General features: G+C 47.3%; 1 protein-coding gene across 1 annotated transcript; it reads left to right on the top strand.

Annotated features, from left to right (window-relative positions):
- The first annotated feature begins 8,657 nt into the window (after positions 1-8,657).
- LOC139275591 (maestro heat-like repeat-containing protein family member 1) lies at positions 8,658-12,804 on the top strand. The gene is made up of 2 exons (XM_070892763.1): positions 8,658-9,233; positions 9,523-12,804. The coding sequence occupies exons 1-2, from the start codon at positions 8,658-8,660 to the stop codon at positions 12,802-12,804; spliced, it is 3,858 nt and encodes a 1,285-aa protein (XP_070748864.1).
- The last annotated feature ends 9,119 nt before the right edge of the window (positions 12,805-21,923 follow it).

Genomic DNA, 21,923 nt, shown 5'->3' with positions numbered 1-21,923 from the left:
CCCACTCAACACAACCCCTTCCCCACTCAACACAGCCCCTTCCCCACTCAACACAACCCCTTCCCCACTCAACACAATCCCTTCTCCACTCAACACAACCCCTTCCCCACTCAACACAATCCCTTCTCCACTCAACACAACCCCTTCCCCACTCAACACAGCCACTTCCCCACTCAACACAACCCCTTCCCTACTCAACACAGCCCCTTCCCCACTCAACACATCCATTTCCCCACTCAACACAGCCACTTCCCCACTCAACACAACCCTTCCCTACTCAACACAACCCCTTCCCACTCAACACAACCCCTTCCCCACTCAACACAGCCACTTCCCCACTCAACACAACCCCTTCCCCACTCAACATAACCCCTTCCCCACTCAACACAAAACCCTTCCCCATTTACCGGCACAGCCTCTGATGGTAAATCCTAACACACCAGTTTCCTGCCAGGCGGATGAGGTTGAAATTTCCCTGTTCCCAAATGAAATCAGCTGCCATTAAGGAGGTGCATCGCTTTAAATTTGAGCTGCAGCCAACTTTCTCGCATTCCACATTTTACCAGCTACTGTCGTAAACCCAAAATGATGTCAGGATGTTATGGTAATGATTGAAATGAGCTGACCATGCTCACTGTGTGCAATCAGCTTAATGCCTCTTTAACCAGCTTTGCGCTAACATCTCACCATTCCCTCATCCATTTCATCAGTTTCACAAAGTGGGCCACTCTAGAGGCCAGGATATGGGGAAATTAATCAACATTTACATAGAATTACATAGAATTTACAGCATAGAAACACGCCATTCAGCCCATCATTTCTATGCCGGTGTTTATGTTCCACATGATGACTTTAATGGAGAGTGAGAATGGGCAGGGCGCTAAACCAGTGTTACCCCAGCAGTTTCCTGATGGACGGCTTAGAGTAAAGCTGCCCCCAATGTATCTCAGTTCTGTGCTTAACCCCAGCCCCCAGCCAGCCTCAAAAACTTGCAGTCCTTATATGGGCACTCAACCTAGGCCCTGCATCACCTCCACATTGTTACTCGGGAGGTTATGTCACATGACATCACAGTGAAAACCATGGCAACGCAGAGTGAAGTGGGTTTCACCAGTAGCTGAAGTGCAGATGCTGAAAAGCACTCGACAAGTAAGGGGCAAGTTTGTTTAAACCTTACCAAAATCTTCAAAATCTGTGTCGATCAAAATCGTTTGTTCATGCAACTCAGTTTTTAATCACATCAGGAACCGTGGAGCTCAAAACCATTGGATTCCAGAGTTCAGTTTGTAAATAGGTCCGAATCTGTGATGATCAAAATCGTTTGTTTATAGAAATAAGTTGTTAAATTAATCAAATTCCAAGGAAGGGATAATTCTTCAAAATATCAGACAAAAGTCATCAAGGAGACAAAGAGTGACTTCAGACAGTAAGTAAATAAAAGAAGGAATCTTTAGTTGCGAATTAAAATGGTTTAACAGTGAAATTTCCCTTCCGATTGAACAGGAATTGTCATAACAAATAAGACAAGGGCAGGGAAATGGGACTGTAGAGCCAGCAATGCCTTCCTACTAGCTCGTTTCCGTGGGAACGCTAGCAGGCGATGGTCCAGGCGCAGATCCACTCCTTTGGGGAAGGCCCAAGTAATCCTGGAGTGATGTAAATGGGTCTTTGGCCAGTGTTCATCATCTCCCCTCTTACTTCCATCATTAGCAGCTGGGGAGAATCAGCCCCTTAATCTCCATGTGTCAGAAGGCATCTCTAAGACATTGTTGAAAGGAACAGAGCAGCAGGTAGAGTAATAAGAACAAAAGAAATAGGAGCAGGAGTAGGCCATTTGGACCCTCAAATCTGCTCTGCCATTCAATAAGATCATGGCTGATCTGATCTTGGGCTCAGTTCCACTTCTCTGCCCGCTCCTCATAATCTTCACTCCCTTATCACTCAAAACTCTGTCTATCTCCACCTTAACTATATTCAATGATCCAGCCTCCGCAGCTCTCTGAGGCAGAGAATTCTACAGATTTACAATCCTCTGAGAGAAGAAATTCCTCCTCATTTCAGTTTTAAATGGGCGATGCTTTATTCTGAAACTATGTCCCCTTGTTCTCGATTCCCCTATGAGGGGAAACATCCTCGCTGCATCTACCTTGTCAAGCCCCCTCAATATCTTATGTGTTTCAATACGATCACATCAAATGCATCTAAACTTCAATGTGTATAGGCCCAACCAATTCAACTTTTCCTCAGAAGTCAACCCCTTCATCTCATGAATCAACCTAGTGAAACTTCTCTGAACTGCCTCCAATACAAGCATATCCCTCCTTAAATGAGGATACCAAAGCTGTACGTAGTACTCTGGGTGTGGCCTCACCAATACCCTGTACAGTTGTAGCAGGACTTCCTTACTTTTATACTCCATTCCCTTTGCAATAAAGGCCAACATTCCATTTGCCTTCCTGATTACTTGCTGTACCTGCATACTAACTTTTTGTGTTTCATGCACAAGGAACCCCCAGGTTCCTCTGTACTGCAGCATTTTATAATTTCTCTCCACTGAAATAATAATTTGCTTTTTCATTTTTTCTGCCAAAGTGGATAACCTCACACTTTACCACATTTTACTCCATCTGCCAAATTTTTGCCCACTCACTTAGCCTGTCTCTATCCCTTTGAAGATTTTTAGTGTCCTTGCTTTCCCACCCATCTTTGTATGATCAGCAAACTTGGCGACACTACCCTCAGTCCCTTCATCCCTTCATAATGGAAGGTTCATATAAAATGAGCCCTAATTAGAGGAGTATCCATTGGAATTCAGTCTAGAAGGCAGAACAAAAGAAGAAATTGGATCAAAAACCAGGAACCAAAGAGCATTTATGAGAGGTGCGGCGGATCGATTTTGAGAGACACCAGGCCCTGGTGAGCCCGCACACAACACAGTGGGACAAAGCTCTGGGGTCGGCCATGTACGGAGGGTGGGAGGCAGTGTGGGTGGAGAGACAAGTGGGCTTGGTGAGTGCACAGCTTCTGCGGGTCGATGGATGGGTGAACAGGTGGGGCAGAAAGCAACTCTGCATCGGCAGTCCCCAATTGTCTAGTCCTAAAGATGCCACTGCCTAAATTACATGCTTTAAACATTGAGGGTACATTTCACTTTTGGGATGGCCAGCGGCAGTGGAGGGCATGAGGCAAATTGCAACTGGGAGATTGACAGTCCAACTGGATCTGGCACGGGTTTCCCGATGGACGACTTCGAGTAAAATTACCCGCAATGTATCTCAGGTCTGTGCTTAACCCCAGCTAGCCTCAAACAGCTTGCAGTCCTTATATGGGCACTCAACCCAGGGTCTGCATCACCCCCCACATTGTTATTCAGGAGGTTATGTCACATGACATCACAGTGACAACCATGGCAACACAGAGGGAAGTGGGTTTCACCAGTAGCTGAAGTGCAGATGCTGAAAAGGTCTTGACAAGTAAGGGGCAAGTTTGTTTAAATCTTACCAAAGTCTTCAGAATCTGAGTAGATCAAAATCGTTTGTTAACGCAACTCAGTTTCTAATCAGATCAGGAACTGTGGAGCTCAAAACCATTGGTTTCCAGAGTTCAGTTTGTAAATTGGTCCGAATCTGCTGTGATCAAAAATTGTTTGTTTACAGAATTCAGTTGTTAAATTAATCAAATTCTAAGGAAGAGATAATTCTTCAAAATATCAGGCAAAAGTCATCGAGGAGACAAAGAGTGACTTCAGACTGTGAGTAAACGAAAGAAAGAATCTTTAGTTGAGAATTAAAATGGTTTAACAGTGAGATTTCCCTTCCGATTGAACAGGAATAGTCACAGCAAATAAAACAACACTGTACTAGGCTGCACGAACATCCTTGCGGCTCTGCACATGTGCGCGGTTTCCCGGAGCCGCACATGAGCAGCGAGTTCCCTTCGTGCTGCTTACCGAAGCCGCTCATGCACAGCACCCAACAGTTGCAGCATGCACCCTGGGCCACGTTTTCCTCAGATCCATAAGGAGTAGGTCAGTCGATCCATTGATGGTCGAGGGGGGGAGAGAAAGGATCGAAAGGTGAGTGAGAGAGGGAATCAGAGGGGGTGGGGAGGGGGCGGAGGAGTGAGAGGAGGGAAGAGAGAGGAGATTGGAGGGAGGAGGGGGGGTGAGAGAGAGGGAAAAGAGAGAAGATTGGAGGGTGGTGAAAGAGAAAGGGGGAGTGAGGAAATTTGAGGGACAAAGGGAGTGGGAGGAGGGGGTGGGTGAGAGAGAGGGGGTGGTGAGAGGAGCGGAGAGAGAGGAGATTGGAGGGAGGAGCGGGGTCTGAGACAGAGGCGGGTTAGAGGAGGGGAAAGAGAGAAGATTGGAGGGGGGTGAAAGAAAGGGGGAGTGAGGAAATTTGAGGGACAAAGGGAGTGGGAGGAGGGGGTGGGTGAGAGAGAGGGGGTGGTGAGAGGAGCGGAGAGAGAGGAGATTGGAGGGAGAGAGGTGGTGTGGGAGAGAGAGGGGGGAGTGAGGAAAATGGAGGGAGAAAGGGAGTGGGAGGAGGGGAGAGAGAGGAGGGGAGGGAGAGGAGATTGGAGGGAGAGAGAGAGAGGGAGGAGTGAGATGAGGGGAGAGAGGAAATTGGAGGGAGAAAGAGGAGGGAGTGGGAGGAGGGGAAAGAGAGAGGAGATTGGAGGGAGAGAGAGAGGGAATTGTAGAAGAGAGAGAGCAGAAATCGGGTGAGGGGCAGGAGGGAGTGTGGGAATCGTAGTGGGGACAGAGGGAAGGAATCGGAGGGGGAGAGAGAGAGGGAACCGGGGGGGAGAGAGAGATTGGGAATTGGAGGGAGAGAGAATGTGGATCAGACAGGTAAGAGAGAGTGAGAATCTGATGGGGGAGAGAGAGAAGGAATTGGAAGGAGGAGAGTGTGGGAATCGGAGAGGGAGAGAGAGTGGGGATCGGAGAGGGGAGAAAGTGTAGGAATTAGAGGGGTGGAGAGTATTGGGAGGGGGAAGGAGGTCGGGAACTCGGAGGGAAGAGAAGTTCAGGAAATCGGCGAGGTAGAGCACGGAGACCACAGTGGGGATAGGGGGTGGAATGAGAGCGGGATCGTGATCCAGATGGAGAGATGGAGGGGGTGCAGAATGGTGGAACAGGCTCAATGGGCTGAATGGCCTATGCCTGTTCCTGAGCCCCGTCCTAACACATCATTTAAAAATAGTTGACTAACTGATCAGGATCAGCCATTTCATAGCTGTGCTGTTCCTTGATCCACCCGAGGTCCGTGATTGGCTCAGAGCCCTATCCAATTGCACGGTCCTAAAGATGCCACTGCCTAAATTTCCTGCATGAAACATTGAGGGTACTTTTTCCATTCTGCATGTCATGTGGTAGTGGAGGGCACAAGGCAAATTGGAATCGGGCGATGGCCAGTCCGACGGGATTTGGCATGCGATGAGTTTCGTTTCAATTTCCTGCCATACGTCTTTTTCCCTCGCCTGTCTCTTCTTTGTATCTGCCCTCAGTCTCTCTCTTTATTACTCAAAGCTCATCCCACAAGCCTTCATCAGGTTTTCACCATCCACTCACAAACAGAACCCCTTACCCACACAGCACAACCCATTCCCCACTCTCCAACACGACCCCTTACTCACACAGCACAACCCATTCCCCACTCTCCAACATGACCCCTTACCCACACAGCACAACCCATTCTCCACTCTCCATCACAACCCCTTACCCACACAGCACAACCCATTCCCCGCTCTCCATCACAACCCCTTACCCACACAGCACAACCCATTCCCCACTCTCCATCACAACCCCTTACCCACACAGCACAACCCATTCCCCACTCTCCATCACAACCCCTTACCCACACAGCACAACCTATTCCCCACTCTCCATCACAACCCCTTACCCACACAGCACAACCCATTCCCCACTCTCCATCACAACCCCTTACCCACACAGCACAACCCATTCCCCGTTCTCCAGTAACCTCATTCCCCGCTGACCATCAGTCTCTGTAGGTCAATGGGTGGGCGAGTAGGTGGGGCAGAAAGGAACCCTGCACAGGCAGGCGAGCAAGCTGGCAAGCACGAGGGATGGGTGAGCAACAGGGCAGGGAGCCCTAACACGGGTGGGGAGGCCTGGAAGCACTTGAAGTAAGGGTGTAGAAGCACTGAGGATGGCCGGGTTGGTTTAACAACTCATAGAACGATAGAATCACACAACACAGAAGGAGAGCATTTGGCCCATTCTGCCTGTGCTGGGTCTTTGAAAGACCTATCCAATGAATCCCACTCTCCTGCTCTTTCCACATAGCCCTGCAAAATTTCCCCTTCAAGTCTTTATCCAATTTCCTCTTGAAATTTCTGATTGAATCTGCTTCCACCACCCTTTCAGGCCGTGCATTCCAGATCACAACTCGCTGCGTAAAAAACGTTTCCGCATGTCGCCTCTGGTTCTTTTGACAATCACTTAACTCTGTGTCCTCTGGTTAGCGACCTTTAGCCACTGGATACAGCTCCTCCTTATTTACTGTAAAAACATCTCTGTTAGATCTCCTCTTAACCTTCTCCAAGGAGAACAATCCCAGTTTCTCTCATCTCTCCACGTAACTGAAGTCTTTTATCCCTGCTACCATTCTGGTAAAAGTCCTCTGCAGGATTTGGCAGGATATCTGTGGCATTGCACCAGACGGCTAGAAACCTGTCACACAGGAGTGCTGACAGTGGCCTCAGAGTAAAACTCAAGCCCCAGGCTCATGGCAAAACATAGGCTTCATGGCAGAACATTTCTGAGAAAATTGGAAAATAATTGCAGATTTTTAATGTTTTTACATATTTGTTCTGTTATAAATTGTGAAGTTTACCTGGGAGTAGCTGATTTGTTTCTGTGTAGAATTGATTATTGTTATTCTGATTGGTAAGCTATGAAGCACTTGAATTGTGATTTGTTTATATTTTGTGAATATGATATTCGAGTGAGTGAAGTGTGAGAGTGACACAGAGAGTGATTCTGGACACATGACACTGGAGGGACCGAGGAGAGTCTAGAGGGACTGGGGAGGGTCTGAAGGGACTGGGAGAGTCTGGAGGGACTGGGGAGGGTCTAGGGATGGTGTGGAGACACCGGTTGGGTTTGAAGTCATTAGCGAGTGTCTAAATGCAATGGGGAGGGTCTAAAAGCATTGCGGAGGGTCTGCAGAATCTGAAGACTCCCAGGGTTGGGAGCAGTGGGAGAAGGCCCTGGCTAGCAGGCTGTCTGATTTCAGGAGAAAGGGGGATACTGGAGCACAGTGGATGGGTTTCCGAGTTCAGGATCTCACTGGGATCCAGGATATCAAAGTTTCTAATTCTTTATTCTGGATGACTTTGGCCTTGAAGTTGGGACGTGTGACCCACATTTTCGAGGTGCTACATGGCCTCCACGGTCCCAAAAATATCGGGCAGGAAGCAGGCGCACAATTCCGACAGGATCCGCGCCATCCACCATATTGGCTGTAGGTGACAGACTAGGCCACCTTCTCTCAATTTCCCATGATACACCAATGGGGCATCAGAACAGTTGATGGGCTGGGCACGGATACCACTCATATTGGAGAATCAGCAATCACACACCACTCCCGTACTCCCAGATACACCACATTCCCCAGCACTCACCATCTCCACTCTCAGACACCACTCCTGTACTCTCAGACACAGCATATTCCCTATCACTCACCATCTCCACTCTCACACACCACTCCCGTACTCTCAGACACAGCACATTCCCCAGCACTCACCATCTCCACTCTCACACACCACTCCCGTACTCTCAGACACACCACATTCCCCATCACTCACCATCTCCACTCTCACACACCACTCCCGTACTCTCAGACACAGCACATTCCCCATCACTCACCATCTCCACTCTCACACACCCTCAAATTCAATCTCTCACTTCATTCACAAACTACTTGCTGCACTACATACACCTTCAATCACAGCAATCCACCTCCACCATCCACCACCTCACCCAACATGTCATCTCAGGAGAGGTCCACCACTACACAGAAAGAAATCTTGGGTCTCGCACACATCTGCCTCACACCAGACTCCTCCACTTTGTAATCGATGCAAAACATTGATAGTAAAGAAAGCCAATCATTGGCACAGAAAAAGTGAACCCAAAATATTACACTACATCCTTTCATGCCAAGTGGAGAAATAGAGATGTAATTAAAATGAATGAAAAATGCATTTCTAACTCAAAGGATGATCAATATTTGGAATAATGCACCAGCTGAGGGGATGAATTCAATTAATGGAGGAGTTCACCATACAGTTGGTTGCGAGGCTGGGATAGCTGGGATAGAGCTAAAGTCAATGCATCAAATGGAATTTACTTCTGTCCTTATACCCCTGCTATAGTGATATTATAAATTGCAGAGAAACCAACCGAGACCCCGAAAATGTCACAGCAACCAACTGGAAGAATTGGCACTTTCTTAATGGCTCTGTTAAAGAGACTGGTCGATAATGATAACAACATTCGACGAGGAATATCCCAGACTATATATAGACTGGGACATCATTGGCCAGAATATGTCCTCCTCACTTGCCGTCACTACCTCTGGGACCGTGTCTGGCTCCGGGATGAAGAGAGCACAATCATTCTGAACACCATGGTGATGATCGTCCAAGACAATCTCAGCTTCATTCAACACCATGTGGCTGACTCTCTCATCGTTATGGCTTACCTCAGAGCGACCACGTTGATCGAGGCAGACCAGCAGAGCCAGGAAGCTGCATGTAACCTCCTGGTTGCCATTGGCTTAGGATTTACACAAGAAGTGCTGGCGGTTACCTTGGAAGATATGAAGAAAGGGTATCCATCCCATGTTTATATGATCAAAACATTGATAAGGCTGACATCAGCCCATGTCCATGGGATGGTACCTTTAATCAAGCCCATCCTAGAGGTTATGATGCCAGTGCTGATGGATGTCACATTCGACTACCATAAATCAGTGTTTGCCGCAGCACTGGGTGCTTTCAGCAAGAACATTCTACTCTACATGGATGATATAGAGAAGTGGCCACAGACAACAGTGACTAAAGAATCCTTTGCCAATGAGATGGACATTGCCTATGATTTGCTTTTCAATAAGTGGCTTGAGAAGACGGAGTCACCATTAAACATCATAATAGTGGAAGCTCTGGGTTACTGCACCACCTTGATGCCCAAAGACAGCCTAGAGGTAGAACTGCCGAGATTATTCCTGGAATCCTGCTTCTCTATAAATTTCAGTCCGAACAACTTGTTATCAGCCGTAGTCTGTGTCAGATTGTAGCTACTGCCGTCAATATGCGAAGTAAAAGTCTGGGAACACAGATAGAGGATTTGCTTAACAACTTGCACAAACAGTTTTGTGTTCCAGTGGATTGTGATAACCGGCTCGCTGCTGAGAATCACAATCAGATCCTTGGCTGCTACACTGTTCTGGCCCAAGATCATGCCGACTCAATCATCGAATTCCTCTCCGCCAGTTGGAAACCAAGAATCCACAAACTAGACTGGGAGCACTAAGTGTCCTCAAGCAACTTATCAGGGCTGTCCCTTCACAGCTGGAAAGGAGGAAGGTCAAAATTGTGGCTGAGCTGAAACTGGTGCTTCTAGACAACAACAACAATGTCAAGAAGCTGATTGTGGAGACAATTGGTGCCATGGCCCTCGAAGGTTACCTAGATCTAGAAGGAGGACGAATAATGGTGGAGTTTGTCATGAAACAATATGTTCTCTGCACCGACTCATGTAACCAAATCCCATTGGATATTGATGAAGATCAGGTTACCCATGAAGACTTGAGTCGAATATGTGAAGTGATGATGTTCACTCTGACAGCTCTGGAGAGTATGGAGGATGTACTCTGGCCATTCCTACCTTGGCTCATTACCTTGGCTCAATACACCAAAGGACTAACAATGGTCTCTCCGTGTTTAACACAACTTGCAAAGAAGAAGCTGCAAGCCGGAGATGAGAAGTATTTCCTCATTTATAAACAACGTACAAATCTCCCCAATCCTCAGGCACTGCTGACCCAGCTTCTGGTTATAGCGGGTTGTCCCTGTGAGGGAGAAGGCCGGGGTGCTGCTGCACTGAGGCTGCTACAGGCCATGAGCCTGAATATTCATGCAGCAATAGTGCAGAGGTGGGAGGAGGAAATTCCATTGTTAGTTAATAACTTGGTGGAGACTTCAGAGAAACCCCTGTCCCAGCAAGAATGGGAGGAGAGACTCATCCTGCTGTTGTCCAAAACTCTGGAAACAATTCATGACGAGCAGTGGACATGCCAGTTGCTTGGTGAAATAACCCAACAGATCTCAATCTCCCACAGTTATCCACAACAGAAGGGGTTTCTTTACAAATGCCTTGGGATGGTGCTACATCACTCAGGTAGCACAGATATAAAGAGGAAGATTGGACAAATGCTGCAGAGTGCTCAGCACAGGGAGGCCGTTGAGAGAGAGGGTGTGTCTGTTGGAATTGGTTTCTGCTCTATCACCAACTTTGAAGCCACCTTCAGCAGCCTCATGGATTATAACTTAAACCTCCTGAAGAAGTCCAGAAGTTCCCTCCATGTTGATAAGGATCAGTCTGATCTTGAGGTGGACAATGCTAAGAGCACACTGGTCCTTTGCTCTGGGTATCTGGCAATCAAAGCTCCACTGGACCTTTTATTATCACGAACAGAGAACCACATTCTGCCACTTTTAAATGAGCAACTCAACCAGCTTGGACAGAGGTTAAAGGAAGAATCCCAGGATTTGACTCTGACCTTGAGCCTTATAAAGAGCGTGACCCTGATAGCCAGAGCAGTGCAGTCCAGTAGTCGGACATTCCCCTCGAGTTTCAGCAGGAAAAGTGAGCGACTGAAATACATGCAACAACTTATCGAGGCTGAGCCAACAGAGCTGCTGCAGACTCCTATTCGGCCGTTGGCAATGAATGCCTGCCTGCACCTTGTCCAACTGAACCCACGGCTAAATGAAGCTGATCAATGCCAGTTAATTAAAAGCTGTTTGAGGAGTATTTTCAGTTTAGTTTTTGTGGACCCCAACCAGGACCAGGACGGGACACCTCTTCACCCAGGAGGAAGAGATCTTTACACTGATAGTGTGGCCGCTCTCTACTGTCTCCTGAAACAACTTTTGCTTCAGAACTTGTCCCCTGAGGGTCTCCAGACCATATACAAATATGTGGAGACATGGATAATATCACCGCGGGAATATGAAAGAGAGCGAGCAGTAGACATGACCTCGAAGCTGCTGACATTCTACTGGCAGGAGCTTGATGCTGAAAATATAATGGCACCGATTGACTTGGGGGCTGTAGTTGGTCAGCTGCTGCCACGATGTGTTGACCCGTTGCTTACCATACGGCAGAGGGCCATGGACTGTTTGTACATCCTAGTAAAGATCCAGGCGTGTTCTGAAGGTGTGAATCCAGATGAGCAATATGAGCAGGAAGGGATTCTGAGAAGAATTGACCAACAATTGGTGAGCACAGACACCACAGTCCTCTTTAAAGGATGCTCCGAGCTCGCACAACTCATTTCCCAGCACTTGCCCCGGGACCAGCTGGCCAACCTGCTCTTTATGCTCTTCAAAGGGCTGGTTGACCACCAAACCAGCTGTTCCAATGCAGCTGCTGTTACACTGAAAGCTGTGGTAAAGCGACGTGGCCCTGAGCTGGAGGATCAACTCTCAGAGATCCTCGAGGCACTGCACCTTCAAATGGCAGCAATCACACAGCAGGAAGTGACACTGACAGTTCTACAAACCTTCACTCTGCTCACTTCCCAGCACCTGCCAGCCGTTGTGCGTTGTCTCCTCAGGTTCCCTGTGGGCGAGTGCACCAGCGCCACCTGGAGGTCAGTAGCAAAGAAGACCCAATTGGCTGACACTTCATTGAAACAACTGATGCAATACCCGAACAGAACGGTGGCATTTAGTGAAAGAAGCCATTCAGTGACAGAAACCGAGAGCCTTGATCCTCTGGCTGTTACTTGCACTGTGTACGAGATGGTCTCAGAGCCGGAGTCTGCAGAGGCTGTAAACACCTTGTATTCTGACTTATTCACTGCTCTGTTAACACATCTCGGTTCCTCCATCTATGTGAATATGCCTTCTGACTTTATTCCTTGCTGTGAATTGGAGCAGTCAGAAAACCCATCAACAACAGCAGTGTGCAGAAGCCGAGAGCTTTGCCTGTCCTCAGTAGAGACTCTCAGGGCCGTGCTGAATCGAGTGCACAATGAAGTGGTCGTAGATTTTGTCCAGGAGAAGGGAGGCTGGGATTTAATGTTGGACCCACACACCCACCACAAGGGGATTGCTCTGCTCGCTAGAGCGATGAGCTTGTTCAATGAGCACCAGCTGGTTGGGATTGTGGTGGATCTAGCACCTGTCCTGTCAACTACACAGGTGGGCCAGAAAGCCACTGTGGCTGCCTTTTTTACTGAACTTTTAAAATGTACGTCCATCTCCCACATGTTACTCACTAACACCCTGGTGGATAGCTTGCTCATGGGTCTACTGGATTCGACTCTGGCTGTCAGGTTGCTCTGTATTAGGGGGCTGGGGAATATTCCAATTGGAGTATCTGGACTGATGGAGAGACACGCTTCAGACCTGTTGGCTGCAATGAGTAACATACTGCAGGGCAAGGATTACCATGAAGAGGAATTCATGACTGAAGTGACATCAACTCTCTCAAAGATCTTGGACCAGCTCAGTGTCAATGCTATCGGACCATTTATATTGAACTAACAAAAGGAATTCGATCTTTCTTTGAGTTCAAATCCACTCAGGTTCGTGCTGCCGCATTTACCGTGTTTGGCACTTTGGCCAAATGTGGACACGGACATTCAAGGGCTTCCTTTATGGAACAGATCCACCTGAACCTGGTCAGTTTGTTGCTACACCTGAATGAAAAGAGTGAGGAGGTACAAAGGGCCTGTCTTTTAACATTGTGCTCGATCGCCCCATATATCGGCTCACAGAGGGTTTGTGCAATAATCCCGGAGCATTCGCGGGAAGGCAGCCTGAAGTATGAGGAATTTTTGAAAGTACTTTCCTGACAACTCATCAAAGATTTCCCCAGCAGGATCAACTCATATATAATGTGCTGCAGTTCCTTCCTATAGATGGGGCCTCGTCTCCGAGGGGATGCGGTCTTCTTAAGAGTCGTCCTTTGTCAAATTCCACAGGAGCCGGCCCAGAGGAGGACATGGATTCATAAACTCTGCTGTTTAAGGATACAGCGTGGACAATCCAACTCAACTCGACAGACTCACCGATCCTTCTCCACCTGTTTCAGATTGTGCTGTGAGTTTCTTGTTGTAAATATGTTTATTCTTCATTTTATCTCATTTATAAGGAAATAAATAAAAATCCTGTTATGACTCATGGAGTTCCCAGCGGATGGATTCAATGCTGGACGTGTGACCGGGCAGGACCTCCAGCATCAGCTCCCATTGCATTGCATTCATTCTCATTTGTTTATTGTGGTCGGGCTCCCATTAGGAGGTGTTGAAGGAGGGGAAGCAGGAAATTGTAATCTACTGCTGTATTTACACATCATATTCCATTCAGAGGTGGATGTGCAGAATTTGAGTTTGCTCCTTGCACAGCCCAGTCCTGGAAGACAACCGAGCCCTTGATACATGACCCTAAGCTAAAATCCAGCTCTGAGCACCAAACACAGAGAGCCAGCACGGGCTCGACGGGCTGAATGGCTTTCTTCTGTGCTGTAACCTTTCTATGATTCTATGAATGTACTGGTCAAATCCTTGACTCTGCTCCTAACCGACAGGTTTTGGCAGATGTATCTGTCTTCCCCCGTAGATAGTCCATCCTCTCTATTCATAATTGCTTCCCTTTTTGGCTACAAATCCACGTTGCACAGATCACCCATTAATCTTCTATACTCAAGGAAATATAACCCTAGTCCCATAGAATCAGTGACATTTATGGCACAGGAGAAGACTATTCACCCATTCGGCTGAAAAAGAGCTATCGAGCATAATCCCACTTTCCAGCTCTTGGTCTGTAGCCCTGTAGGTTACGGCACTTCAAGTGCATATCCAAGAACTTTTAAAATATGGTGAGTGTTTCTGCCTCTACCATCCCCTCAGGCAGTTAGTTCTCGACCTCCACCCTCTGGGTGAAAACAGTTCTCCTCAAATTCCCTCGAAACCTACGACCACTTACTTTAAATCTAAGCCCCCTGGTTATTGACCTCTTTGCTAAGGGAAATAGATACGAATCCACTCTATCTCGGCCCCTCATAATTTTATAGACCTCGATTAAGTCTCCCCTCTGCATCCTATGTTCCAAAGAAAACAATCCCAGCCTATCCAATCTTTCTTCATCGCTAAAATTCTCCAGTTCTGGCAACATCCTCGTATATCTCCTGTACCCTCTCTAGTGCAATCACATCTTTCCTGTAGTGTGGTGACCAGAACTGTACACAGCACTATAGCTGTGGCCTAACTAGTGTTTTATACAATTCAAGCATCACCACCCTGCTTTTATATTCTATTCCTCGACTAATAAAGGAAAGTTTTAAAAATTAATTTCTGGCATGTGGACATCGCTGGCAAGGCCAGCATTTATTGCCCATTCCCAATTGCCTTTGAGAAGGTGCAGTAAGCCACATTCTTGAACCACTGATGCAGCGGTTTGGTACAACCGGCTTGCTAGGCCATTTGAGAGGGCAGTTCAGAGTCAACCACCTTGTGGGTCTGGAATCATGTACAGACCAGACCAGGTAAGGATGGCAGATTTCCTTCCCTGAGGTGCATTCGTAAACCAGATGGGTTTTTATTACAATCCAATAGTTATGTGGTAACCATTATTGATACTCGCTTTTTATTCCAGAATTATTTACTAAATTCACTGAATTTAAATTCCCCAGCTGCCGTAGTCGATTTGAAGTTGTGACTCCAGACCTCGGGATTACGAGTCCAGTAACATAACTACTATGCCACCATACCCTGTAATCCCATATGCCTTTCTAACCACCTTATCTCCCTGCCCTGTTTCCTTTAGGGACCTGTGGACCTGCTGTCCAAGGTCCCTTTGTTCCTCTGCACTTCTCAGTGTCCTACTATTTATTGTGTATTCCCTTGCCTGTTAACCCTCCCCAAATGCATTATCTCACACTTCTCTGGATTCAATTCTATTTGCCACTTTTCTGCCCACCTGACCAGTCCATTGATATCATCCTGCAGTCTACAGCATTCTTCCTCATTATCAACCACATGGCCAATTTTTGTATCATCTAGAAACCTCTTAATCATGCCCCCAACATGTTTGTCGAAATCATTGATGTATACCACAACAATCAAAGGACCTACTACTGTGCCCTGTGGAATCCCACTGGAACAGCCTTCCAGTCACAAACACATCCCTTGACCATTACCCTTTGCTTCCTGCCTCAGAGACAATTTTGGATCCAAATTGCCACATTCCCTTGGATTCCATGGGCTTTTAGTCTTCTAACCAGTCTGCTATGTGGGACCTTGTCAAAAGCCTTGCTAAAATCCATGTAGACTTCATGAAACGTGCTACCATCATCAACATTCCATGTTACATCCTGAAAAATTCTATCAAGTTACTCGGACACGACCTTCCATGAACAAATCCATGCTGACTGTCCTTGATTAATCTTTGCCTTTCTAAATGACCATTAACACTGTACCTCAGGACTTTTTCCAACAATTTGCCCACCATCGAGGTTAGGCTGATTAGCCTGTAATTACTCGATCTATCCCTTTCTCCCATTTAAAAAAAACAGTATAACATTAGCAGTACTCCAGCTCCACACCTCTAGCCAGAGAGGATTGAAATATGATGGCAGAGTCACTATTTCCTCCCTTGCTTCTCAGCCTGGTCTCCATTTCATCCGGACCTGGTGATTTATCTACTTTCAAAGATGCCAAATCCCTTAATACTATCTCTCTCACTATGTTTATTTCATTTACTATTTCACATTCCTCCTCCTTAACGACAATATCTGCATCGGCCCTCTCTTTGGTGAAGACAGATGCAAAGTATTGATTAAGAACCATACCCAGGTCTTCCGCCTCAACACACAAGCTTCCTTTTTGGTCACTAATAGGCCCTACTCTTTGTTTAGTTATCCTCTTACTCTTTATGTATTTATAAAACATCTTAGGGATTTCCTTGATTTTACTTGCCAATATTTTTTCACGCCCCCCTCTTTGCTTTCCTAATTTCCTTTTTAATGTCTCTCCTGCACTTTCTATACTCCTGCAGGCTTTCTGCAGTATTTAGCTCTCGGTATCCAACATAAGCTTCCCTTTTTTGCATTATCCTACCCTGTATGCCTCTTGACATCCAGGGGGCTCGAGATTTCGGAGTCCCACCCTTTTTCTGAACCCTCACTAAATCCTCCTTGAATGCCTCCCACTGCTCTGACACTGATTTACCTTCATGTAGCTGTTTCCAGTGATTTGCTAAATCACATCTCAGCTTAGTAAAATTGACCTTTCCCCTATTGAGAACTTTTACTCTTGGTCTATCTTCATCCTTTTCCGTAACTATGTTAAACATAACTGAATTATGATCACTACTACCAGAAATCTCTCACACTTGCCCTTCCACTTGCCCAGCTTCATTTCCTAAAACTATGTCCAGAACTCACCCCCTCCCTTGTTGGGCTTGCTGTGCACTGGCTAAAAAATGTTCTCCTGAATGCATGTTAAGAATTCTGTGCCCTCGATATGTTTTACACTGATTCTTACCCATTTAATATTGGTGTAGTTGAAATCTGCTACTATTATTGCTCTGGTTTTTGCACTTCTCAGAAGTGTGCCTACATATTTGCTCTTCTATCTCTTTCTGATTATTTGCGATCTATAGTACACTTCCAGTAGAGACCTGGGAAGTCGTTACTGTGGTTTCATTCATCCCACAGTTCATAGGCTTACTGTCCCCAATATATACAGTCCCCATGGTGACAGCTGTGTGTTGGCTCCTCTCCATTGACCATGATGCTGCATGCTTGAGTCGTTGGCAGTGGGCCCGCCCCCCGGTTGGATATCAGTCCGAGCGCTCGATACCGTCCAATCTCCATTTCCAGTTTTAGTTCTGTAAACCAAGCATATTATGTGTTAATTATCAGTTTCACTTTTGACTGACTTAAGCTGGTTGATCTGGTACCATTTATTTACCTTTACCTATACACCGGATTAGGTAAAGGACTGGACTGGCTTTGTCCACAGTAGGAAAACATCCTTTCAGCTTTGGTTCAAATAGGTGATCTTTCACTACTCACATCATGACAATCACAGATAAGGCCAGCTTGAGCACGTATCACTCTCCATCCACACATCCCTTCACCCGCTCCACCTCCAACTCCCCTCCTGGAAAAACCTCACTTACAACTGCACTTACAAATCCCAACTGTCCAGCCTGTGGCCCTCCATTTACCACGACATTTCTGCAGCTGCCGATGTGTTCAACCCCACCCTCATCACCACTTTGCTGCTCTATTCACGACTAACACAATTACTCTCTCTCACCTTGGCCGTTCCCCCTGGGCTCTCATCTTCACTCCTTTAAGTCCCAGAGATGAAGACTTGAACGGATATGGCGGACAACTGGTTTAGCCATTCACCGCCAAATCTGGCTGGACCACAATAAGCATTATTCGGTCCCGCTCTTGTCTGCCAAAACTGCTCACTATTCCAGAATCATTCTGGAATGCAAAGATAAACCCCAGCTTCTATTCTCTACTGCTAACTCTCTTCTTAAACTGTTCTCCCCTGTCTCCTTCACCCTCACCACTGACAACAAGTGTAAGGATCTCAAGGCCTTCTTGGTCTCTAAGATTGAGACCATCCAATCAGCTGCCTCTGCCACTTCCCTTCCTTCCCCAGCCCACTGGTACAAACTTCCTCCAAATTTCCTGCTGCCATAGCCATGAACTTGCATCTTTCTATAGACTTCTATTCTGACATCCAGTACTGGATGACAAGAAATTTTCTCGTACTAAATATTGGGAAGACCGAACCGATTGTCTTCGGTCCCTGCCACAAACTCCATTTCCTAGCCACCGAATCCATGTCTCTCCCTAACAACTGTCTGAGATTGAACCAGACGGTTCACAACCTTCGTGTCCTGTTTGACCCCGAATTGAGCTTCCGACCACATATCCATGCCATAACTAAGACTGCCTATTACCACCTCCGTAACATCGCCTGTCTCCGCACCTGCCCCTGCTCATCTGCTGATGAAACCTTCATCGATGCCTTTGTTATCTCTAGACTTGACTATTCCAACGCACTCTTGGCTGGCCTCCCACATTCTACCCGATGTAAACTTGAGGTCATCCAAAACTCAGATGCCCATGTCCTAACTCACACCAAGTCCCATTCACACATCACCCCTGTGCTCACTGACCTATATTGGTTCCCGGTTAAGCAACATCTCAATTTAAAAATTCTCATCCTTGTTTTCAAAGTTCTCCATGGCCTCGCCACTCCCTATCTCGGTAAGGTCCTCCAACCCTACAACCTCCCCGCCCACCCTGAGATATCGGCGCTCCTCTAATTCTGGCCTCCTGAGCATCCCCGATTTTAATCACTCCATCATTGATGTCCGTGCCTTCAGCTCCCGAGGCCGTAAGCTCTGGAATTCCCTCCCTAATCCTTCCTGTCTCTCTACCTCTTGTATGTTGCTCGGTGTCAAATGTTGTTTTATAACACTGCTGTGAAGCACCTTGGGATGTTTTACTACATTAAAGGTGTTATAAAAATGCAAGTTGTTGTAAACTGCAAATGAAACTTTGCCACTGCTGCTGAATGTTGCCTAAAATGGTCCCGAAATTCCTCAGGCTGGAAGCCCGGTGCTGATGCCGGGACTGTGCCCGATGGTGCCCGCCAGCACTGCTTAGTCTGCTGTTTAAATTTTCCAATGTTTTTAGTCACAAATTGTTGGTCTCATTCACATATTCTATCATCTGATTTACCCCTTTAATTCCTACTGCCCCCAACAGGGGCATCAGAGGGAAATGGGCCCCAGGAACCACCTACGTGTGCAGGCTCTTTGGCTGCTTTGTCAGCTTGGGAGATTCCGATTGTGTGTGAGTCTATTGCCTTGGTGTGAGCTTTTACTTTACCAACAAAGCATGGTTCCTGTCTCTCAATGCTTTCTACAATGATCTGAACAAATTGCCATGCACCAACAATTTGACATCAGAAGTCATACAATCATTTTTACAATACAAAGGAGGTGAGACATAGGGCAGTGAAACGTTTGTCCGAGGCGGGCCATCATGCACCAGGCACGGGGCCCCGCTCTCTGGGGCGGTAGTGGGGCAGACGCTCCGGGAGCGGGGCGCAGTGTTACGCACTGGGCCATGCAGCGTTGCCACGTGGGAGGGGCTCTTCGCTAAATTAAAGGGAAGGGCTCAAGCTGCAAACTCTGCAGTAAAGAAACGGTTCTCCCTGGCCCACCGGGGAAAGGGGTGCTGCCCAACAGATCGGCCCTCAGAGTGTCGGGCTGACCGATCACGGCATGGACCCCACCTCCAAAGCAGCAACTCAATGGAAGAATATTTCACTGTGCCGTCCGCCACCTCCCCTTTAACTTGTGCCCCGCTAGCGGTACACGGACCCGGAAGCTATCGCTGTCTTCGCCCAGTGCAGCTGCAGGGGGCGATACCCAATTAAGGGATTAACAAAAGTGTCCACTGGCTCAGCCCAGCCGAGGAGACAAGGGTGTCTCCAGGTTTCATGAGCAAATTCAGCGGGGTGTGTGGAGAGTGGAATATCAACACCAACAGCCCAGTAATGTGCAAAATGTTTGCCTGCCCAGAATGTGGGGACAGGTGTCTCTCGCATGGTCCATCACCAAAGTTCCCTGGAGTTTTATTTTGGGTCATATGGCCCCTTTAAGCACGCGCAATTTTTCGTTTAAAAGCCAGCAACCCAGAGGTAGGAGGCTGGACTGCTCTTTCACCTCTCTGTAAAATCATGCCAACAGATTGATTCCCCCCCATCATTTCCCTTGCTTTTAACTTCTCCTCATCGTTCCCTGCCTCTCGATACTTGGCAAAGATTGCTAATGGATTAAGACTAGTGTGGCCAAATGTTTGTTCCTCTTTTGTGACATTCTCTTTGACTTTGCATCATCTCTTTAAATGTCACTGCCACTCCTTGTCCACTCCCTTCACCTGTCTGGATCTGCGCCTGAAGCTCTGCCAGTATGTTCACCTCACCTGGAGAGTGTAAAACCCACCAATAGTGATTCTAGTCTCAGCTTCACTAATGGTGCAATATCCAGAGTCCCTATTTTAATTCTGGGCAGTCAGTGGGCGGGCGGGAGCTGAGGCTGGTGGTGAAACTGTCTGACCTTAGCAGTGTGTCCCGGGTGATGTTAACTCCCAGGCTTCACCTGCACACCCTGGGTCAGTTGACTGCCCGAAGGTGGTGGGGAGCGATAACTGGCTGGCGGCTGGGGGCAGAATGTCAGCTGGTGGGAGGTCGCTGCTGGGGACTGAATGAATAATCCCAGATTCTCAGCTAGGTTGTGGGGAAGAGGATCGGAGGGGCTAGGGGCTCACCTTGTCATTGAACTGTGAACTTTTCAGTAGAATTTATTTGTGAACTTTTCAATGCTGGTTAGTGGCAATTCATTTTGTGAATCCGCTGGTAAAATGAGATTGTGAGGGATGGAGGGGAGACTTCAACTTTCCTTGTGGCCCAAGGAGCACTCCTACTCTTCCTAACCCCTCAAGGAAAGTAAAACATAAGTTACAGAAACCTTTGTCTTCTTGTGGCCCTGAGTCCTCTCCCCGCGAGGTTGATGTGCTGGGAAAGCTACAACCTCTTCCCCCCTCAGGCTACTGGTTAAAATAACAGTCGTGCCCCAGGGACATCATTGGAGCCCGATTTGCACATTTACCATTTCCAGCGGATGTCCTTACCCTCGGCTCGGATCAGCAGGTTCAAATGGAAGACTGCGGGAAACATAGAAACATAGAAACATAGAAAATAGGTGCAGGAGTAGGCCATTTGGCCCTTCGAGCCTGCACCGCCATTCAATATGATCATGGCTGATCATTCCCTCAGTACCCCTTTCCTGCTTTCTCTCCATACCCCTTGATCCCCTTAGCCGTAAGGGCCATAATCTAACTCCCTCTTGAATGTATCCAATGAATTGGCATCAACAACTCTCTGCGGCAGGGAATTCCACAGGTTAACAACTCTCTGAGTGAAGAAGTTTCTCCTCATCTCAGTCCTAAATGGCTTACCCCTTATCCTAAGACTATGACCCCTGGTTCTGGACTTCCCCAACATCGGGAACATTCTTCCCGCATCTAACCTGTCCAGTCGCGTCAGAATTTTATATGTTTCTATGAGATCCCCTCTCATCCTTCTAAACTCCAGTGAATAAAGGCCCAGTTGATCCTGTCTCTCTTCATATGACAGCCCAACCATCCCTGGAATCAGTCTAGTGAACCTTCGCTGCACTCCCTCAATAGCAAGAGCGTCCTTCCTCAGATTAGGAGACCAAAACTGAACGCAATATTCCAGGTGAGGCCTCACTAAGGCCCTGTACAACTGCAGTGAGACCTCCCTGCTCCTATACTTAAATCCCCTAGCTATGAAGACCAACATACCATTTGCCTTCTTCACCGCCTGCTGTACCTGCATGCCCACTTTCAGTGACTGATGAACCATGACAGCCAGGTCTCGTTGCACCTCCCCTTTTCCTAATCTCCCGCCATCCAGATAATATTCTGCCCTCGTATTTTTGCCCCCAAAATGGATAACCTCACATTTATCCACATTATACTGCATCTGCCATGCATTTGCTCACTCATCTAACCTGTTACAGTCACCCTGCAGCCTCTT

Source organism: Pristiophorus japonicus, chromosome 11 (assembly GCF_044704955.1).
Source record: "Pristiophorus japonicus isolate sPriJap1 chromosome 11, sPriJap1.hap1, whole genome shotgun sequence".
In the NCBI taxonomy this organism is placed as follows: Eukaryota; Metazoa; Chordata; class Chondrichthyes; family Pristiophoridae; genus Pristiophorus; species Pristiophorus japonicus.
Note: the sequence above shows the minus strand (reverse complement) of the source record. Positions and strands in the feature narration are given on the sequence as shown.